The following is a 15,907-nucleotide window of genomic DNA, read 5'->3' on the forward strand; positions in this document are numbered from 1 at the left end:
TCAGAGGTAGGAGTGGTTAAGGGCAGGAAGAGAATAATGGGAAACACCAGATCCCCAGCCACTCTGGGCGGCTTCCAACAGAATATTAAAATACAATAGTCTATTAAACATTAAAAGCTTCCCTAAACAGGGCTGTCTTCAGATGTCTTCTAAAAGTCCGGTAGTTGTTGTTCTCTTTGACATCTGGTGGGAGGGCGTTCCACAGGGAGGGCGCCACTACCAAGAAGGCCCTCTGCCTGGTTCCCTGTAACTTGGCTTCTTGCAGCAAGGGAACCGTCAGAAGGCCCTCGGTGCTGGACCTCAGTGTCCGGGTTGAACGATGGGGGGGGGGGAGACGCTCCTTCAGGTATACTGGACCGAGGCCGTTTAGTGCTTTAAAGGCTAGGTCATTTATTCTTTTTCAAAAGCTTACTTTGAGCGTCCCTAATGTTACCAAAACAATTTGATTTTCTTTCTTCCCATAGTGCTCTGTGACATGTGGCAAAGGCTACAAGCAAAGGCTGGTTTCCTGCAGCGAAATTTACACAGGGAAGGATCATTATGAGTATGGTTATCAGAACACAGTCAACTGTCCAGGAACACAACCACCAAACGTGCAGTCATGCTATCTAGGCGAGTGCCCAGTTTTGGCATCATGGAGAGTTGGAAATTGGGGAAGTGTATGTTTCTAATCTTACTCCTTTTTTATTATTTGTTGTTTAATATTAATGTGTAGCCCACTCTGCTCTAAGAACAGGAAAACATAGGGGGTGGGGAATATTATCTGCCTTAAAGGAAAGGTACCTTAAAGAACCAATAGGAAATGAGGTTTGGGGGAAATCACATTAATCTGCCACAGTCAATCACATCTGAATTTACTCATTTTTCCCTGACTTGGAAGGAGGGGTGGGGAAAATCCATGATTTTTCATCCCCTGCTCAGCCTGCATTGATTGGGTAGCTTAACAAAATTGCCAATTTTGCTGATGAGCTGTAAGTTGAACAAACAGTTGCTATGAACAGGAAGTAGCAGCCAATGCACAGAATATGCTCTGGGTTTGAGTGTAGCTACAGGGAGATTCTCCTTCCATCACATAGGTGATCTCTCTTTGCCAATAATCCCCATCCTCAAGGAGAACCAGTGCGATCCTTTGGCAGCTATGGGGCTAAATTGGGCGCAATTTTTTTCCCCCACTCCAAGATGGACCGCAAGCTCCCCCACCTCTGATGGGTGGCTGTGATAGGTCGGCAGGACTGCTCACCTGTAAAACACCTGGCATCACCATGATGATCCATCATTTAGTTCAGTGGTGGGAAACCCATTTTTCTGATATGGTGTGGTTCGAGCTGATAGTTGACTGGAAACTGGAGTGTAGCCAGTCCCAACAGCGCTTGAAGTCATTCCTGAGCACCACTTGAAGTTAGGTGAGCAGCACTGACTTCAAGCCTCACTTTTAGCAGGGATTGGCTTCACTCATTTGCTCTGATTGTCTTGCATTTGGTGCCAAATTTATAAGCAACAAGTCCAAAGCTTTTTAAGCAACAAGTCCAAAGCTTTTTTTTAAGGCCACTTGTTCCTTCACATTCAGGTCCCACACTTGATGTATATGGCTGGGCATGGCTTGGATAAAACAGCCTCACAGGCCAAATGAGACTAAATGAAGAGAGGAGGCTGTCAGGGCACCATTAAATGAACTACTGTAAATTAAAATGTTCTCAGACCCAAATGCATTGTTGTGTGGTCCTAGTGTGTCTCGGAACTATGGAATTTTGCTACTGGGAAATCCACTTACAGGATCACATACAAATCTTTCCTTTTAACACAAACCCTTTGCAATCAGAGAGCTTCTGGCATTTGTTTGGAGTTCAGACGGATCTAATCTGACTGTGACCAACCGTTTGTACGCTTGGATACAAAAATAAAATCCAGCCCCTATGACTTTAGACAGAAGCTTTTCCAGCAGAGTGAGTGAGTTTCATATTTCTAAGATAGATGTTCACCTGGCTTCAGAAATTGCATTGTGCATGGCCTTTTATTGCACATTTTTGCTGATGGCCAGGGGAGGAGGGGAGTTAATCCATTATATTGAACAAGTGGAATAGTGGACCATAGTTCTTTCCTTGCAATGATTATTATTGCCTTAAGATGTGGGAATTGTGGGCTTCAGAATAAAGTATATTTCCGCTAGAGCAAAATAGCATTGCCATACTTCTGGTCTCTTTGCACCCATAACCTGGGAATCAGAATGGAGGCTGCTTGAGGTCTTACCTACTTTCGGGTGTTTTCAGCAGTTGAACTGAACTTACTTCCTTTGCTTTCCAGTGTTCGGTGAGTTGTGGGAATGGAGTAATGCACCGGTCAGTTCAGTGCCTTACAAACAATGACCAAGTGAGCCCTTTGTGTCTTGATGAACTGAAACCTGAAGAAAGGAGGACATGCCACAATATTCATGACTGTAAGGGCCTTTTGCAAATTGTTTTTTTTTTAAAGAACCTGAACTTTCCCTTTAATGCTATAACCATCCCTGGCAACAATCAAGCGCCTCTAATTCTGTATTCCTGTCCCCACTGAATTGATGTCATGAAGCTTTACACAGGTGGGTAGCCAAATGCCCCCATTAGATGCCATTGCTGGGGGGGTTGTCTGTGTGTGTGTGATTCTGTTTTTCAGTTAGAGGAGTTGTCATCGGCTGGCAATAGGAGCACATAACCTTCCAATAACTAAACGCCGCATTTTTAAAATTACCAGGCCACTGCTGAAAGGAAATGGGACCAGTATTACTGGTGTTTGTCTCATAGATAGATAGATAGATAGATAGATAGATAGATAGATAGATAGATAGATACAGATTATGGCTGCCTATGTTCAGATTTTTCCGGACATTACCACGGGGAATTTCTCTCCTGGATCTTAAGCAAGTCAATCGAAAAATCAGCTGTTTAGAGCTTGCATTCTGAAATTTTGTATTATTATTATTATTTACTAATAATTCTTTAATTTAGGTGAATTACCAACAAGCTGCAAAGAAGTAAAAAGGCTCAAAGTCACCACTGAAGATGGAGAATATTACCTTCAAGTTAAAGGAAAGCTCCTCAAGGTATGGCTCAGCCACTTCTGCATCGTTTCTGTGTGTGCATTTCATTGAATTTCCAGGGCTGCATGAGTTCTCAGAGATCAGATGACTTTGGAGAATGACTGTCCATGGTACATTTCTAGAAGAACTAAAACTTGGTTGCTTATAATGTTATAATCCCTCTTTTGGAAATATTTCATTCCACATTTGCCCTCATGGTCAATAGAACTCCCTGGTTCATCCAGTACATTCAACCTCTTGATTTTAAGGGGGGTGGGAAGTACTCAATCCCTTTGTGTCCATGTGAGGGTGTTTGGACCATTTGAATTTTAATTATGTGCATGCATGTTGAGGCCAATTTGCATTTTGATACACACACACACACACACACACACACATATATATATATATGTACACACACACACACACACACACACACAGTGTCATACCTCGGGTTACAGCCGCTTCAGGTTGCGTTTTTTCGGGTTACGCACCTGCCGAAACCCGGAAGTACCAGAACAGGTTACTTCCGGGTTTCAGCGGTTGCGCATGTGCAGAAACGCCGCATCGCAACCCGCACGTGCGCAGACACACTGCTGCAGGTTGCGAACGTGCATCCCCCATGGATCACGTTCGCAACCCGAGTGTCCACTGTGTGTGTGTGTGTGTGTGTATGAAAAACTAATAATTCATATTCATTTCAGTTCTCTTGTGACTTCTACCTGTGTGTTTTCCATCCTTTGATTTCCTAGTCATTCATTTAACACCTAGCATTAGATGTTTGATTAAACTGAAGGCCTGTTTCTCTCAGATATATTGTACTGGCATGGAATCTGACAGACCAAAAGAATATGTGACTCTGGCAAATGGCGAAGCGGAGAACTTCTCAGAAGTATACAGCTACAGGTAAGAGCATCAAGGCACTCTGCATTTGGCAATGCTTTGTTTTCTCTTCCTGGTGTTATGTTTCTTGTCATGAGTAGAAAAGGGCTTTTCTTTTGATTCAGATTACATAACCCGACCGAATGTCCATATAATGGAAGCAGAAGAGAAGACTGCCAGTGTCGGAAAGATTACACAGCAGCTGGGTTTTCCGCCTTCAGCAAAGTTAGGCTGGACCTGAACACTATGCAAATAATAAGTGAGTAACAATAGGGCTTTGCCCTCAAAATGCTCTGTGGTGTGTGTGTGTGTGTGTGTGCACAATTTTCAATTTAAAGCTAGGGTAAGGTCCTTACAATACCTAAGTTAACATTTTATACTACAGCACTTTGTACTTGAATGGTCGTGTAGTTTAAAACCACCAAAAAATGGATTTCTCTTCAGTTCACTTGAAGCAAGAAAGAACAACTCTTCCTTTTAGTCTGAATTTGTTCACTTTGTTGCACATTCAGGTTGTTCCCTTCTCCTTCTCCTCCTGAATTCAGAAGCAGAATTTAAATCATAAATGTTTGCCCTGCAAGTTATGTTTCATATATGATTCTCCTGCCTTTTTTCCAGTGGCATGATAGACCCTCAGGATAAAAGGTCTATAGCCTCCCCAGAGCTCCCTTCAGATTTGAGTCCCTCTGGAAATCATAGAAGCAATGTGGTAGCTTTTTATTTCTACCACAGTTGGAACTGGACACAATTCCTACTGACTGAAGTGGAATTTGAGCCAGGCCAAGGGAAATTAGATTCTTTACACATGGTAGGACCCTATCCAAAGCCTGTTCATGCCATTCCCAGAAGAACTCGACAAGAATTTCTGAATTCAAGTCCTCTGTTCTACTCCCAGGACAATCCAAAAGTGTCAAACGTGATGCGAAACATCTAAAGGAATAAGCCCAAAGGTGATGTTGGTCAGATATACCATCGGTGCCCCTGTGGTCCTGAGCATATTTTCCCTATGTAAAAAAATATTGTTAAAAGACTGGCATCCTGCATATTTAGAATGCCTCCACCTTTAAAGATAAATGAGTTGTCCCTCAATTTTAACAATTTTAACATGCACACGTGTTACGCCGAGTGTCGCATTTAATGGCCAACCTTATTGTTTAGGGAGGATCCCAGCGGATTCACAAGATTAATGTGTAAAGGCAGGTGCACCATATTAAATGGGGATCAGATAATGCATTCGGTTTTCCTTTCCATTTCCCTGCTGTTCTGTTCCCTTTGTCTCTCTGGTTCTTACCGAATATTTTTCACAGCAACCGATTTGCAGTTTGCGCAGACGCTTGATGGACGACCTGTACCTTTCGCCACTGCTGGGGACTGCTACAGTGCAGCCAAGTGCCCACAGGTATCTCCACAACAATATTTCTCAAACCATGATTCCATTTGTTATATTCTAGCATTATATGAATTGCTCTTGATCGGAACAGTCGCTCTCCAGCCGCTGCCCCTCCAAATCTAGCACTTCCGTTTGTCAGCATGACAGACATTGGTTTTGTATAATCACGTTCCACCCCTTAACCACAAAGGATTGTCAGGACAGCAGACAATTAGAACAATAATTTACTGTTCAAACAACGTGAACATTAAAAAGGGCAAAGAGATTAAACAGTAGAGAGACAGAAAAGAGACACTAGTGTAAAAACACAAGCCTAGAGAGCTCTTGTTGGCAACCATCTCTCTTGGGAGACGGTTGAAGGAGGGAAAAGTCAGACCGCTGAAAGTTTGCAGCACCTGCTGTGACTATAGAGAGTGATATGGGAGTGACATGTTTTGTTGCAGCCGGAACAGATGAAGGCGTCTGGTTGTGCTGCTGCAGATGCACCATGGCATTTTTTCTTTCTACTGTATGCTTCTTCCAGTGGTCATTCCTCCTTTGGTCACCGCTATGGATACACAACCTGACTGACTGTCTCCAGCCACTGCTGTCGTCTATGAGGGATTTCCTCATGGCGGGGTTGACGTTGTCATGTCACTTCATGTCATGTTTGCAGACATCTTTGTAACGCAGAGTTGGTCTGCCAACAGGCCTGCTGTCTGAAGCCAGCTCCCCGTAGAGCATGGGCAAACAAAAAAAGGTCTTCTCTGGTATCTGAAAAGATATCAAAATCAGTTGCTAGGTAAACCTTTATGGGGGTTAACTCCAAAGACTGACCACAGAGAAAGCCCTGCCTTTGGCCCTACCCCTGCCCCTCAGCTCAGATGCCAGTGAAACTCAGAAAAGGGTGATGGAGGAAGATCTTGTGGATCTCTGGGGAGGTGTGTGTGGGAGCAAGCGGTCCTTGAGGCACAGTGGTCCTAAGCCATTTAGTTGTATGTGTGATTACATTGTTTCCTAAAGATATCGAGAGTCCTGCACAAAGACCCATTTCTTTTGTGGCAAGCGTGGGGGGGGGAGCCAAGGACGATTGGCGTTCCAGTGAGCAAACAAGAGTGTGGCAGATGCTACAATTTATTTATTTTTTAAATCGAATTTCCCCCATCCAGGTTAAAAAAAGGGGGGGGGGAATGATGTCTCTTCAAAAGTGGAAAGTTGACTTTCTCCAGTGAGCAGCAGAGATTACTAGGGAAAGGGCAAGGATGCCCTCAGCTGGCGATCTGCAGCAAAAACAGCCTTTCCTCAGGAAGCTGCAGAGGGGAAGAAATGCTTAATCTCACTCCTGCTGTGATTTGTACAGTATGTGCTAATCGCTATGAGGGCTTGGAACAATTGAAAACATTGCCGGGGAGATCTTGTTAGAATAATGACACAACGGCTTGTTGTTGCAGGGTGGGGTTGCAGGGTTGTGGCAGTGGAGAACAGCACCGTTCGGAATTAGGTTTTCTTTCTTTTTCTTCGTTTCAGCGAATTTTATTACGTAGCTGTCATTTCAGACCTGATGCATATCCTTTTCCATTTTCAAGGGCCGCTTTAGCATCAACCTCTCTGGAACCGGCCTGTCCGTGACACAAACGTCAAAATGGCTTTCCCAAGGGAATTACGCGGTTTCTGAAATTATAAAATCACCAGTAAGGAAAATCTTTTAACTTGCAGCTAATTGTGACATCGTACCTGTTAACCTATCAAATCGTATTGTAATGTACCTTTGTAAATTGTGCCTTGTACATATGGGGCGGTGGGGGGGGGGAGTTTAAAATAACCTCTTGAATTCTAATGTGAAGCATAAGAACTGTGAAGCATGGTCTGTAATTGGTGGGTTTAGAGCCACAGACTGGAGTAAATTCAACTTGATCTGTATTATTGCAATTAATTAGTGGGTCTGCTTAACCGTGAAGCTAAAAACACTGAGCACAGTGGTGCAGACACTTCTTTAATTAGTTGTCTGAGTCCTCAGGAAGCATGCAGTTGGGAGCCCGCTCTGACAGTGCTACTGAGCATAATAAAGTACCAAAGAGATTACTTTCCAGTGCCTGCGGTTCTTCACCTCCCTCCTCCTATCCTTGTGGATCCAGGTACAACAATAGCACCGTAAAGCCTCCATTTAGCATCGGTTATGTGTTAGTATGTTTGCCACATCTGTGGCACTTTTCAGCACACAAAATGTAAAGGGGGGGGGAGTCCTCACAATGCCCACTGGACAAGGGTAGGCTGAGGGGGTTTCTCCTTCCCCAAACCCACCCAGCGAATGCTATTGATAAGCAGGAAGTTGGGAACCACAAGGCAGTTCATACGGCCTCTTGTCAAAACAAGGACCTTCATTTTTCCAGAATACCAAACTGGCCTTCGTACATCATGCTGTTGTTTAGTCGTTTAGTCGTGTCCGACTCTTCGTGACCCCATGGACCAGAGCACGCCAGGCACTCCTGTCTTCCACTGCCTCCCACAGTTTGGTCAAACTCATGCTGGTAGCTTCGAGAACACTGTCCAACCATCTCGTCCTCTGTCGTCCCCTTCTCCTTGTGCCCTCCATCTTTCCCAACATCAGGGTCTTTTCCAAGAAGTCTTCTCTTCTCACAAGGTGGCCAGAGTATTGGAGCCTCAGCTTCAGGATCTGTCCTTCCAGTGAGCACTCAGGGCTGATTTCCTTCAGAATGGATAGGTTTGATCTTCTTGCAGTCCATGGGACTCTCAAGAGTCTCCTCCAGCACCATAATTCAAAAGCATCAATTCTTCGGCGATCAGCCTTCTTTATGGTCCAGCTCTCACTTCCATACATCACTACTGGGAAAACCATAGCTTTTACTATACGGACCTTTGTTGGCAAGGTGATGTCTCTCCTTTTTAAGATGCTGTCTAGGTTTGTTTGTACCTCATACCTAGGGCCATTTCAAACACGTCAAACCGATTAATGCAAATACTGGGCTTGATATTTTCAAGAATCAAATGGGTTTGCCACACGCTAGCAGACTCCATACAGATTCCCAGGCATGCAAGACCGCAGAAGACGGAATGGCCCAGAGAACGTATGTGTCTACCTTGCTGTTAGTGGCTGGCTGCACTGTGCTGGCATCTGAACCAAGAGAGCTGTTTGCCCGTTTGAGCCATTTGCCACCTCAGCTGCCGCAATTAAAATGGCAAAAGACAAGTGAAAATAAAAGACGTTAGGCTCATCTGGAAAGGGACAGCGCAGAGAGGGACCTTTCTGTTACGAAAAAGGAGCAATGCAGAAGCAAGCACCAGGTGGCTGGAATGGTAAACAGCAAACCGATGTTATTGGATTGTCCCGTGGGAAACTGGGACTGTCTGTAAAGTGCTCTGAGAGCCGGATGTTACCTCAGAGCAGCACATGACCCTGTACTGGAAGTACATGGGTGGGGTTTATTCTCTCTCTGCAGTTGGAATCAAAGTGTACAGACATGTTTCTCTGTACTGCTGAAAGACAGAAATAAAGGCATGTAAATACATTTCTGTCTGTCTCATTCCCCCCCCCTGGAGATGGGAGGGGGAGGTAGTGGTGTGTTCTCCTTCACGTTGAGGAGAATCGCCGATTGGAGACCTCCTTTGATCTTGCCGGGAGTCGCTGGCAGGGGAGGTCATAAGGAATCAAGCCGGGCACCTGGAGGGTGGCCAAATTCCTCTGGACTAAGAGCTGAGCTGGAGGCTCTGACTTTTGGCTTGATCCCGACAACTGGTAGCAAACCGATGGTTATCTGATCTATGAGAATCTGCAAGAGAGGTGAGAGGTCGATGAATCGTTGCCATCCTCTGCACCTAAGGAGATAAAGAAAAGCGTCTGCCTGCAGCCAGAAGCTGAAACAGACAGCTGGACACCGAGAGGAGTGTGTTTCAAGGCAACGGAAAAGGTATGCTGCATTTTGGGCAAGAGAGAATGAACGCAGAAAGATTTATTTTCTGGTTCACAAGCTGCGTTTGAGAAAAACAGCTCTGAAAGAGCAAGCTTGCATACCAGGAATTCCTGTGGTTTAGATAAGGAGTTCCGTCCTGAGCAGGTTGCTAGGCAACGTCTGCCAGTTACTGAGTGGCCTAAGAAGAGCCTGGGAAATCGAAAGTGTATCTGCGCAGCTGGGCAAGGTTTTTGAAAACAGCCCAAAGGCAAGCCTGCCAGTGAAGCAGTAAACAAAGACTTTTGGAGTTTTACTGGCTTGGAAAGTGAAAGCTGGCTTGAGATTGAGTGTACAGCTGACTCTTGGATTCAGCATGGATGCCAAGAAGGGGGGAGTGCCCCTGAGTGCCGTGGTTCTAGAAGAACACAGCCGGCATGCTGCACTGGAAGTAAAGGACAGGGGGAGGGAGGAACGGAGTTCTAATTCCCCCACCGATGAGGCTACTGGAAAGGATGCTGTAGCTTTGAATGTTGTCCAGTGTTACAGTTGCGGACAGGCTGGGCATCTTCAGCGGAGCTGTAAGAAGCCACGTCAGCCAAAAGGAGCGAAGGGCCGCTCAGCAAAGCCTGAGGCGTCAGGCAAAGGTCATACCAAGCCTATGGTGGAACCTGCAAAGGCTTTGATGGCGAAGGGAACCACGCCAGATGTTGGGAACGCGTTTATTATCGACACTGCAGCGACAGTTCATATGTCCCCACACAGAGAACTCTTTTCAACGTTTGAGAAGCAAAGCTTCACTGTGACACAGGCCAATGGTCAGGAGCTAGAAGCGGCCGGCGTGGGGACTGTCTATCTTAAGAGTCTGGACTTGACAATAAACAATGTTTACTTGGTTCCTGAATTGAAGTTCAATCTGCTGAGTGTTTCGCAGATTGCAAAGAAAGGACTGAAACTGTCCTACGATGCTGAGAGCTGCGAGATCTACAAAGATGGAGAGTTATATCTTTCTGCCAAACAGAAGGATGGACTTTATTTGTTGACTTTTGCACAAAGTGATTACATGGAATGTAATTCATCTGTGTCTAACCTAGTTTCTCTTGCAGGTGTGAGCAAGAAGAAGACCGGAGTCAACAGAGCATTTCAGCGGGTGTATGCTGATGTGATTGGTCCTCTAGAACCATCTAGAGGCAATGCAAGATATTATCTTGTGTGTGTGGATCATTTCTCAAACTATGTCTGGGTTTATGTGTTGAGAAAGCCACAGGAAGCCTTAGAGAGGTTTCAGGAGTTTTGTGACAAAGTTAAGAGTATGCATGATGCTAACATTGATTGTCTATTCACAGATGAGAAGCAGATTTTTCTTTTACAGGATTTCCAGAGGTTCCTGCAGAAGAAGGGGATCAGACACAAGATTGCTGTTTCAGCGGAAGCGTGGAACAGGGGTGTCTGTGTACGGGTGAACAGAGAATTGCAAAAGGGGATGGAAGCGCAATTGCTAAGTTCACATCTGCCTCATGAGTACTGGGCCGAGTCTCTAATGTCGTTCTGTTATACGAAAGTGAGAGAGGTTTCAAAAGAGTTGGGAAGTTCTCCTTTTGAGAAACTGTTCCACAGAAAACCTTCTGTTGCCCATTTCAAGGTTTTTGGGTCTCATGTGAGAACAGAAGCTCCAGGTGGAGTAAAAAATGCCAGAGGCATTTTTGTGGGGTATGAAAAGGGTCTCTACAGAGTAATTTTGTCTGAATCTGGTCAGGTGGTTCTCACAAAATTTCTAGAGAGTGATCCTGAACAGGAGAGAGTGATAGTACACACATTTCCCACTGAGGACGATTCAGATGATGATGATTTCACTGATTTCAGCTGTACTGAAAGTGATGACACTGATAGCTCGGAGAGCTCAGTTGTCACAGTCATTGAGAGGAAGTCTCACACAATAGATAGGCCTTCACAACTGAAGGATGAACCACTGTTTACCATTGGAACTAGTTCTCCAAAGAGTCCTGAGACTGGACCAGTGAGCAGAGAGGATCAGCACCTCATACGTAGGTCTGAGAGAGTTACAAAGGGTCAACCACCCAAGAGGTACTCAAAAGAGTTTGCTAACTTAGCTGTTGCATGTGTTGCTGTTGTAAACAACCGAGGACAGGTTGGAGCTGTGTCTAAGTCAGAGACAAAGACACAACAGAGAGTTGCTAGCCAAGGTAATGCAGATGCACTCATTCCTTGGAAACCAGACAACCAGAGAGGTACACTGGGGAAACCAGTGGCGGGGAGTTCCAAGGGTGGAACTGAAACAACAGGGGAGTGTTATGTGTATAACAACTGTTTGTTTTCTTCTCTGGATCATGCTTTGCTTGCTGCAACACGCATTGATTCTTTTGGGGGAGGATGTTACGAAAAAGGAGCAATGCAGAAGCAAGCACCAGGTGGCTGGAATGGTAAACAGCAAACCGATGTTATTGGATTGTCCCGTGGGAAACTGGGACTGTCTGTAAAGTGCTCTGAGAGCCGGATGTTACCTCAGAGCAGCACATGACCCTGTACTGGAAGTACATGGGTGGGGTTTATTCTCTCTCTGCAGTTGGAATCAAAGTGTACAGACATGTTTCTCTGTACTGCTGAAAGACAGAAATAAAGGCATGTAAATACATTTCTGTCTGTCTCATTCCCCCCCCTGGAGATGGGAGGGGGAGGTAGTGGTGTGTTCTCCTTCACGTTGAGGAGAATCGCCGATTGGAGACCTCCTTTGATCTTGCCGGGAGTCGCTGGCAGGGGAGGTCATAAGGAATCAAGCCGGGCACCTGGAGGGTGGCCAAATTCCTCTGGACTAAGAGCTGAGCTGGAGGCTCTGACTTTTGGCTTGATCCCGACACTTTCGACGGGAAATCTGAAGCAACCGAGATGAGTGCTGAGCACAAAGACCGAGGGAGTCCCGACTGACCAAATTAAAGCAGAACCTAAGAGGCAATCGATGTAGGGCACATCACGTTACCTGGCTCACCTGTGAGGCACAGCTCTTGAAGCGTAGGTGGCAGGAGAATATGAGAGCAAAGATGCTCTTAGGAGGTGGTAGCAGCATCAACAGATCAATAGTATCAAGCGCAGAAGCTTCAGACACCACAGCGTAACAACAACAAAAAGGCTTGGAAAGTCGTCCATTGAGCTTGGTCGAGCTTTGATATATTTTGCTGCTTCCGAGTGTAAAAACATACGAAGGTAGAAGAAGCTATCAGCCACACAACGGGGTGCGGAAGGCTTTGCTGTGGTTTTATGTATGCTAGCATAGATTACGCTGGCCAGAATTTGATATCCACTGAACTGCGGAAGGGAGAGGCTGTGTTACTTTGTATATATTAGAATTTCATTAATATTCACAATATTTTAAAACGTTGGCACGGGGATCAGTTTAGGATGGGCTGGCGGTTTTTCTTGCATGTCCTTTTTGTCTTTCAGTGGCAGGTAATTGCTTCCCACCCTTCTCATTGCAAAATAAACACATCTTTTAAAAGCAGATATTCCCCACGTTGTGCATGTGTTGGGGAAATACCAGTAACCAATACCCTGTGGGTTCAGCCTGGGCAGCCAGTTAGAGCCTGACTCCAGTTGTCAATCAAGCAGGATGTTTGTTTAGCCATTTCAAGGGCAGTGTGACTCAACCTTAAGCAAAAAGTCGTTGAGGGTTGGCACACCAAGTATGAAAATAGCACAAGCATTTATACACTTAAAATCAAAGGGGGAGTTAGGACCACATATGGCAGTACTTCCTTCAACTGGCTTCTGTTGGTTTAACCACAAGGCAAAGCAACTTTCCCTCCTTCCTTTGTCCTCAGCAGTTATAAGCAATAGCTCCTGCATACGTGTTGTTCCAGCCTTCTGTCATGGTTCTCTTGCAAACACAATGTTCACGTTCCAACCTTCGCTTGCTCAGCCTTTCTCACACACATTTCAGTTTTTACCGTATTTTTTGCTCTATAAGACTCACTTTTTCCCTCCTAAAAAGTAAGGGGAAATGTGTGTGCGTCTTATGGAGTGAATGCAGGCTGCGCAGCTATCCCAGAAGTCAGAACAGCAAGAGGGATTGCTGCTTTCACATTCAGAATATTTTTTTTCTTGTTTTCCTCCTCCAAAAACTAGGTGCGTCTTGTGGTCTGGTGCGTCTTATAGAGCGAAAAATATGGTAATTGTATTGCTATTTTTTAACACAGGCTTACTCAAAAGTAAGTTCCATTGTCTCTAAAAGGACTTGCTTCCCAATTAATGTGTTTACGGTCACAGTTCTAGTATCTTACTTGATACAGATTTTGGTTGCTTTCTCCTGAGATCTGCTTTGTGATTTCACTCACAGGATGGTACCAAAGTAATAGGGAAATGTGGCGGCTACTGCGGAAAGTGTACTCCATCATCTGGAACTGGCCTCGACGTACAAGTGTTGTAGCAATGGTAAGTTCAGATTTGTGCATTTTACTATAAAGCCCTACATTTGAATAGCAGTGGTAGTAACCTGACACCAAATCAGGTAAACATTTATTTCAAGTGAAACTTCGTTCCACGTATTCAGGCTTTGCATCATAACCCCACAGCTCAAAACTATGGTGCACTGAGCGAGCAGCTAAGCTTTAGGCAGTTGGGTATAACGATCCCAACTGATTCAAGCTTAATGACATAATTGAACTTAGCACAGCGGGATAGCAACCACCAGCTATCGCATTGCCCACATAGGAGGGATGGGGAATGCAATTTTCTCTGCATTGTTGGAGAGAGGAAATTCAGTAGGTTAGCAACACCACAGTACAGTACCCTGGGAACTGAAAAGAAAGCTGGTACAACCCTGTGTTTTCCCCCTTGTCCAATGCTGGGACCTCACTTTAGCTTTCATTATAGTGTGTCCATTGCTAATTTAGCCCTCAGCATGTGCAGAAAGTAGTACCACTGAATTCCTTTCATGCAACAGCTGTTGGGCTTCTTCATGACGCAGCCAGGTGGAAATAGTACCAGACATGAGATTGCAGCCATTCCCGCCATCTTGGCAGCTCCCAAAGTTTGCACCGAGCTTGTGGGAATGGCTGCCAGTCACCTGAATATTACGCATTGCTGGGGGCGGTTGGACTAGGTGACCCTCGGGATCCCTTCCAACTCTGCAACTCTTGTGTGCAGCCCATGGAGAATAATCAGCATTACAGAGCCCAAGCGAAATGGCACAACGGTGATTTGGTAACATCAGGGCTTACGCTTGAGGACATTACTGTTCAAATGGAAATCAAAAGCATCTGGCCCTGATTCAGCTGTGCAACAAAGAGTAGAGGGAAACAGTGAGCCCTGTTCATATTCCTTGCTGTGCAGATATCTGCCTCTGTGAAGGGCTGGGTTGCGCTTTTCTTTTAAATGCATTAATAGTGCTGAAAGTAGAGATGAGAACTCTCCATTATGCTTTTAATTCCCAGGGTTTCTGATTGCCGGGAGCTGAAGCAAGACAGATGAAGGACAATGAAGCAATACCTCTGCCTTCCTTTTTGTACTTCTTCCTCTGTGCGTGTGTGTGTGTGTGCACATCCAAATATGTGTGTGTGTGTACCTGTGTGTGCAAGTGTGTGCGTATGTGTGTGTGTATATATATATATTGTATATTCTTAATGTTGTAAAGTATAATATTTATGTCTCGAATTATTTATTTTTGATTTAATATTTTTGTACGTAAAATGTTTATATTAAGGCTGCTTATCCTGTGTGTTTTTTAATTTTTTAAAAAAATCTTGCAGTCACACCACTGCATTTTACGTACTCTACATTATATGTAGCATTATGACAAAAGTGATACTTTTACTGTCACTGTACTCAATTGTTTACTTTCAATCAGTAATTTCTCTTCCTGTTACAGGCTGCACTGATATTTGCAAGGTGCTAAACGGTTTGCATTGGGGTATTTTTGGCATTTTTTTCTTATGAGCAAAAGAATACAATGATGATTGCGATTATTATTTTTTTAATTCACAAGGCAATCAGCGCTACACAGGGACTCAGTGAACACACATTATGATGCAATGGTTTTATCAATAATTGTTTCTTAGGTGTGTTTTTTTAATGGCATGTGACCTCTTTTGGCCAGTGCTAACAGCTACTGGTTTGGTGCTAACATGGTAATATTTATTAGTATCCTGTAGGCTTTAAAAGCTGAATCCCATACCATACGATATAGCCATGGAGAACGAGTAAGTACTATAGGGAAAATTGAGGGTGTGTTCAAATATTTAATCTGAGGCAGCATTTAATAAAACAACCTGTTCTAGGGAATCCTAGTATTCTCAGTCCTTCAAAAAGAGCTCCTTCCCCAAAGGAAAGATAAATAACATTTGACTGCCACTATTAAGCTTGCGTTGTGCATCCACAGGAGACTGCTTGTGTAATTCTAGGGTGTACTTGCAGTTTGGATGGGGCAACAGGCCCTAGTCCTGTGACCAGCAGCCCATTGTGAACTGTCTGTACGCCCTTCCTTTGTCCTGGGATCCTGTGGCAGACACAGTGGTATAGAAACAGATCTCTCCTCAAGTGGAGGAGGCCATCAAGACTGGGAAATGTCCTGTCTTCCAGGCCTCAGATGTGATCACCTTGCATTCTTCTGGATGAGTTTCCTCCCCAGTTGACTTCCTGCATCATAACTGAGAGGCAGGCTCCATTGAGGCTCCAGGAGTTTGAACAAGA

General features: G+C 44.7%; 1 protein-coding gene across 8 annotated transcripts in view; it reads left to right on the forward strand.

The window, feature by feature from the left end:
• ADAMTS9 (ADAM metallopeptidase with thrombospondin type 1 motif 9) overlaps positions 1-14,920 on the forward strand; it is a 139,195-nt gene extending 124,275 nt beyond the window's left edge. For 5 of the 8 annotated variants that reach the window (XM_053378295.1, XM_053378297.1, XM_053378298.1 and 2 more), the window contains 9 exons: positions 465-659; positions 2,302-2,434; positions 2,982-3,076; positions 3,864-3,958; positions 4,060-4,193; positions 5,242-5,333; positions 6,890-6,994; positions 13,557-13,651; positions 14,653-14,920. In XM_053378295.1, coding sequence (XP_053234270.1) covers positions 465-659; positions 2,302-2,434; positions 2,982-3,076; positions 3,864-3,958; positions 4,060-4,193; positions 5,242-5,333; positions 6,890-6,994; positions 13,557-13,646 — 939 coding nt within the window. In that variant the 3' untranslated portion in view covers positions 13,647-13,651; positions 14,653-14,920. Of the gene's footprint in view, positions 1-464; positions 660-2,301; positions 2,435-2,981; positions 3,077-3,863; positions 3,959-4,035; positions 4,194-5,241; positions 5,334-6,889; positions 6,995-13,556; positions 13,652-14,652 lie in introns of those variants that run through there. The other 3 variants (XM_053378299.1, XM_053378300.1, XR_008329108.1) reach the window with 3 other exon arrangements.
• The last annotated feature ends 987 nt before the right edge of the window (positions 14,921-15,907 follow it).

Source organism: Podarcis raffonei, chromosome 2, assembly GCF_027172205.1.
Source record: "Podarcis raffonei isolate rPodRaf1 chromosome 2, rPodRaf1.pri, whole genome shotgun sequence".
Lineage (NCBI taxonomy): Eukaryota > Metazoa > Chordata > Lepidosauria > Squamata > Lacertidae > Podarcis > Podarcis raffonei.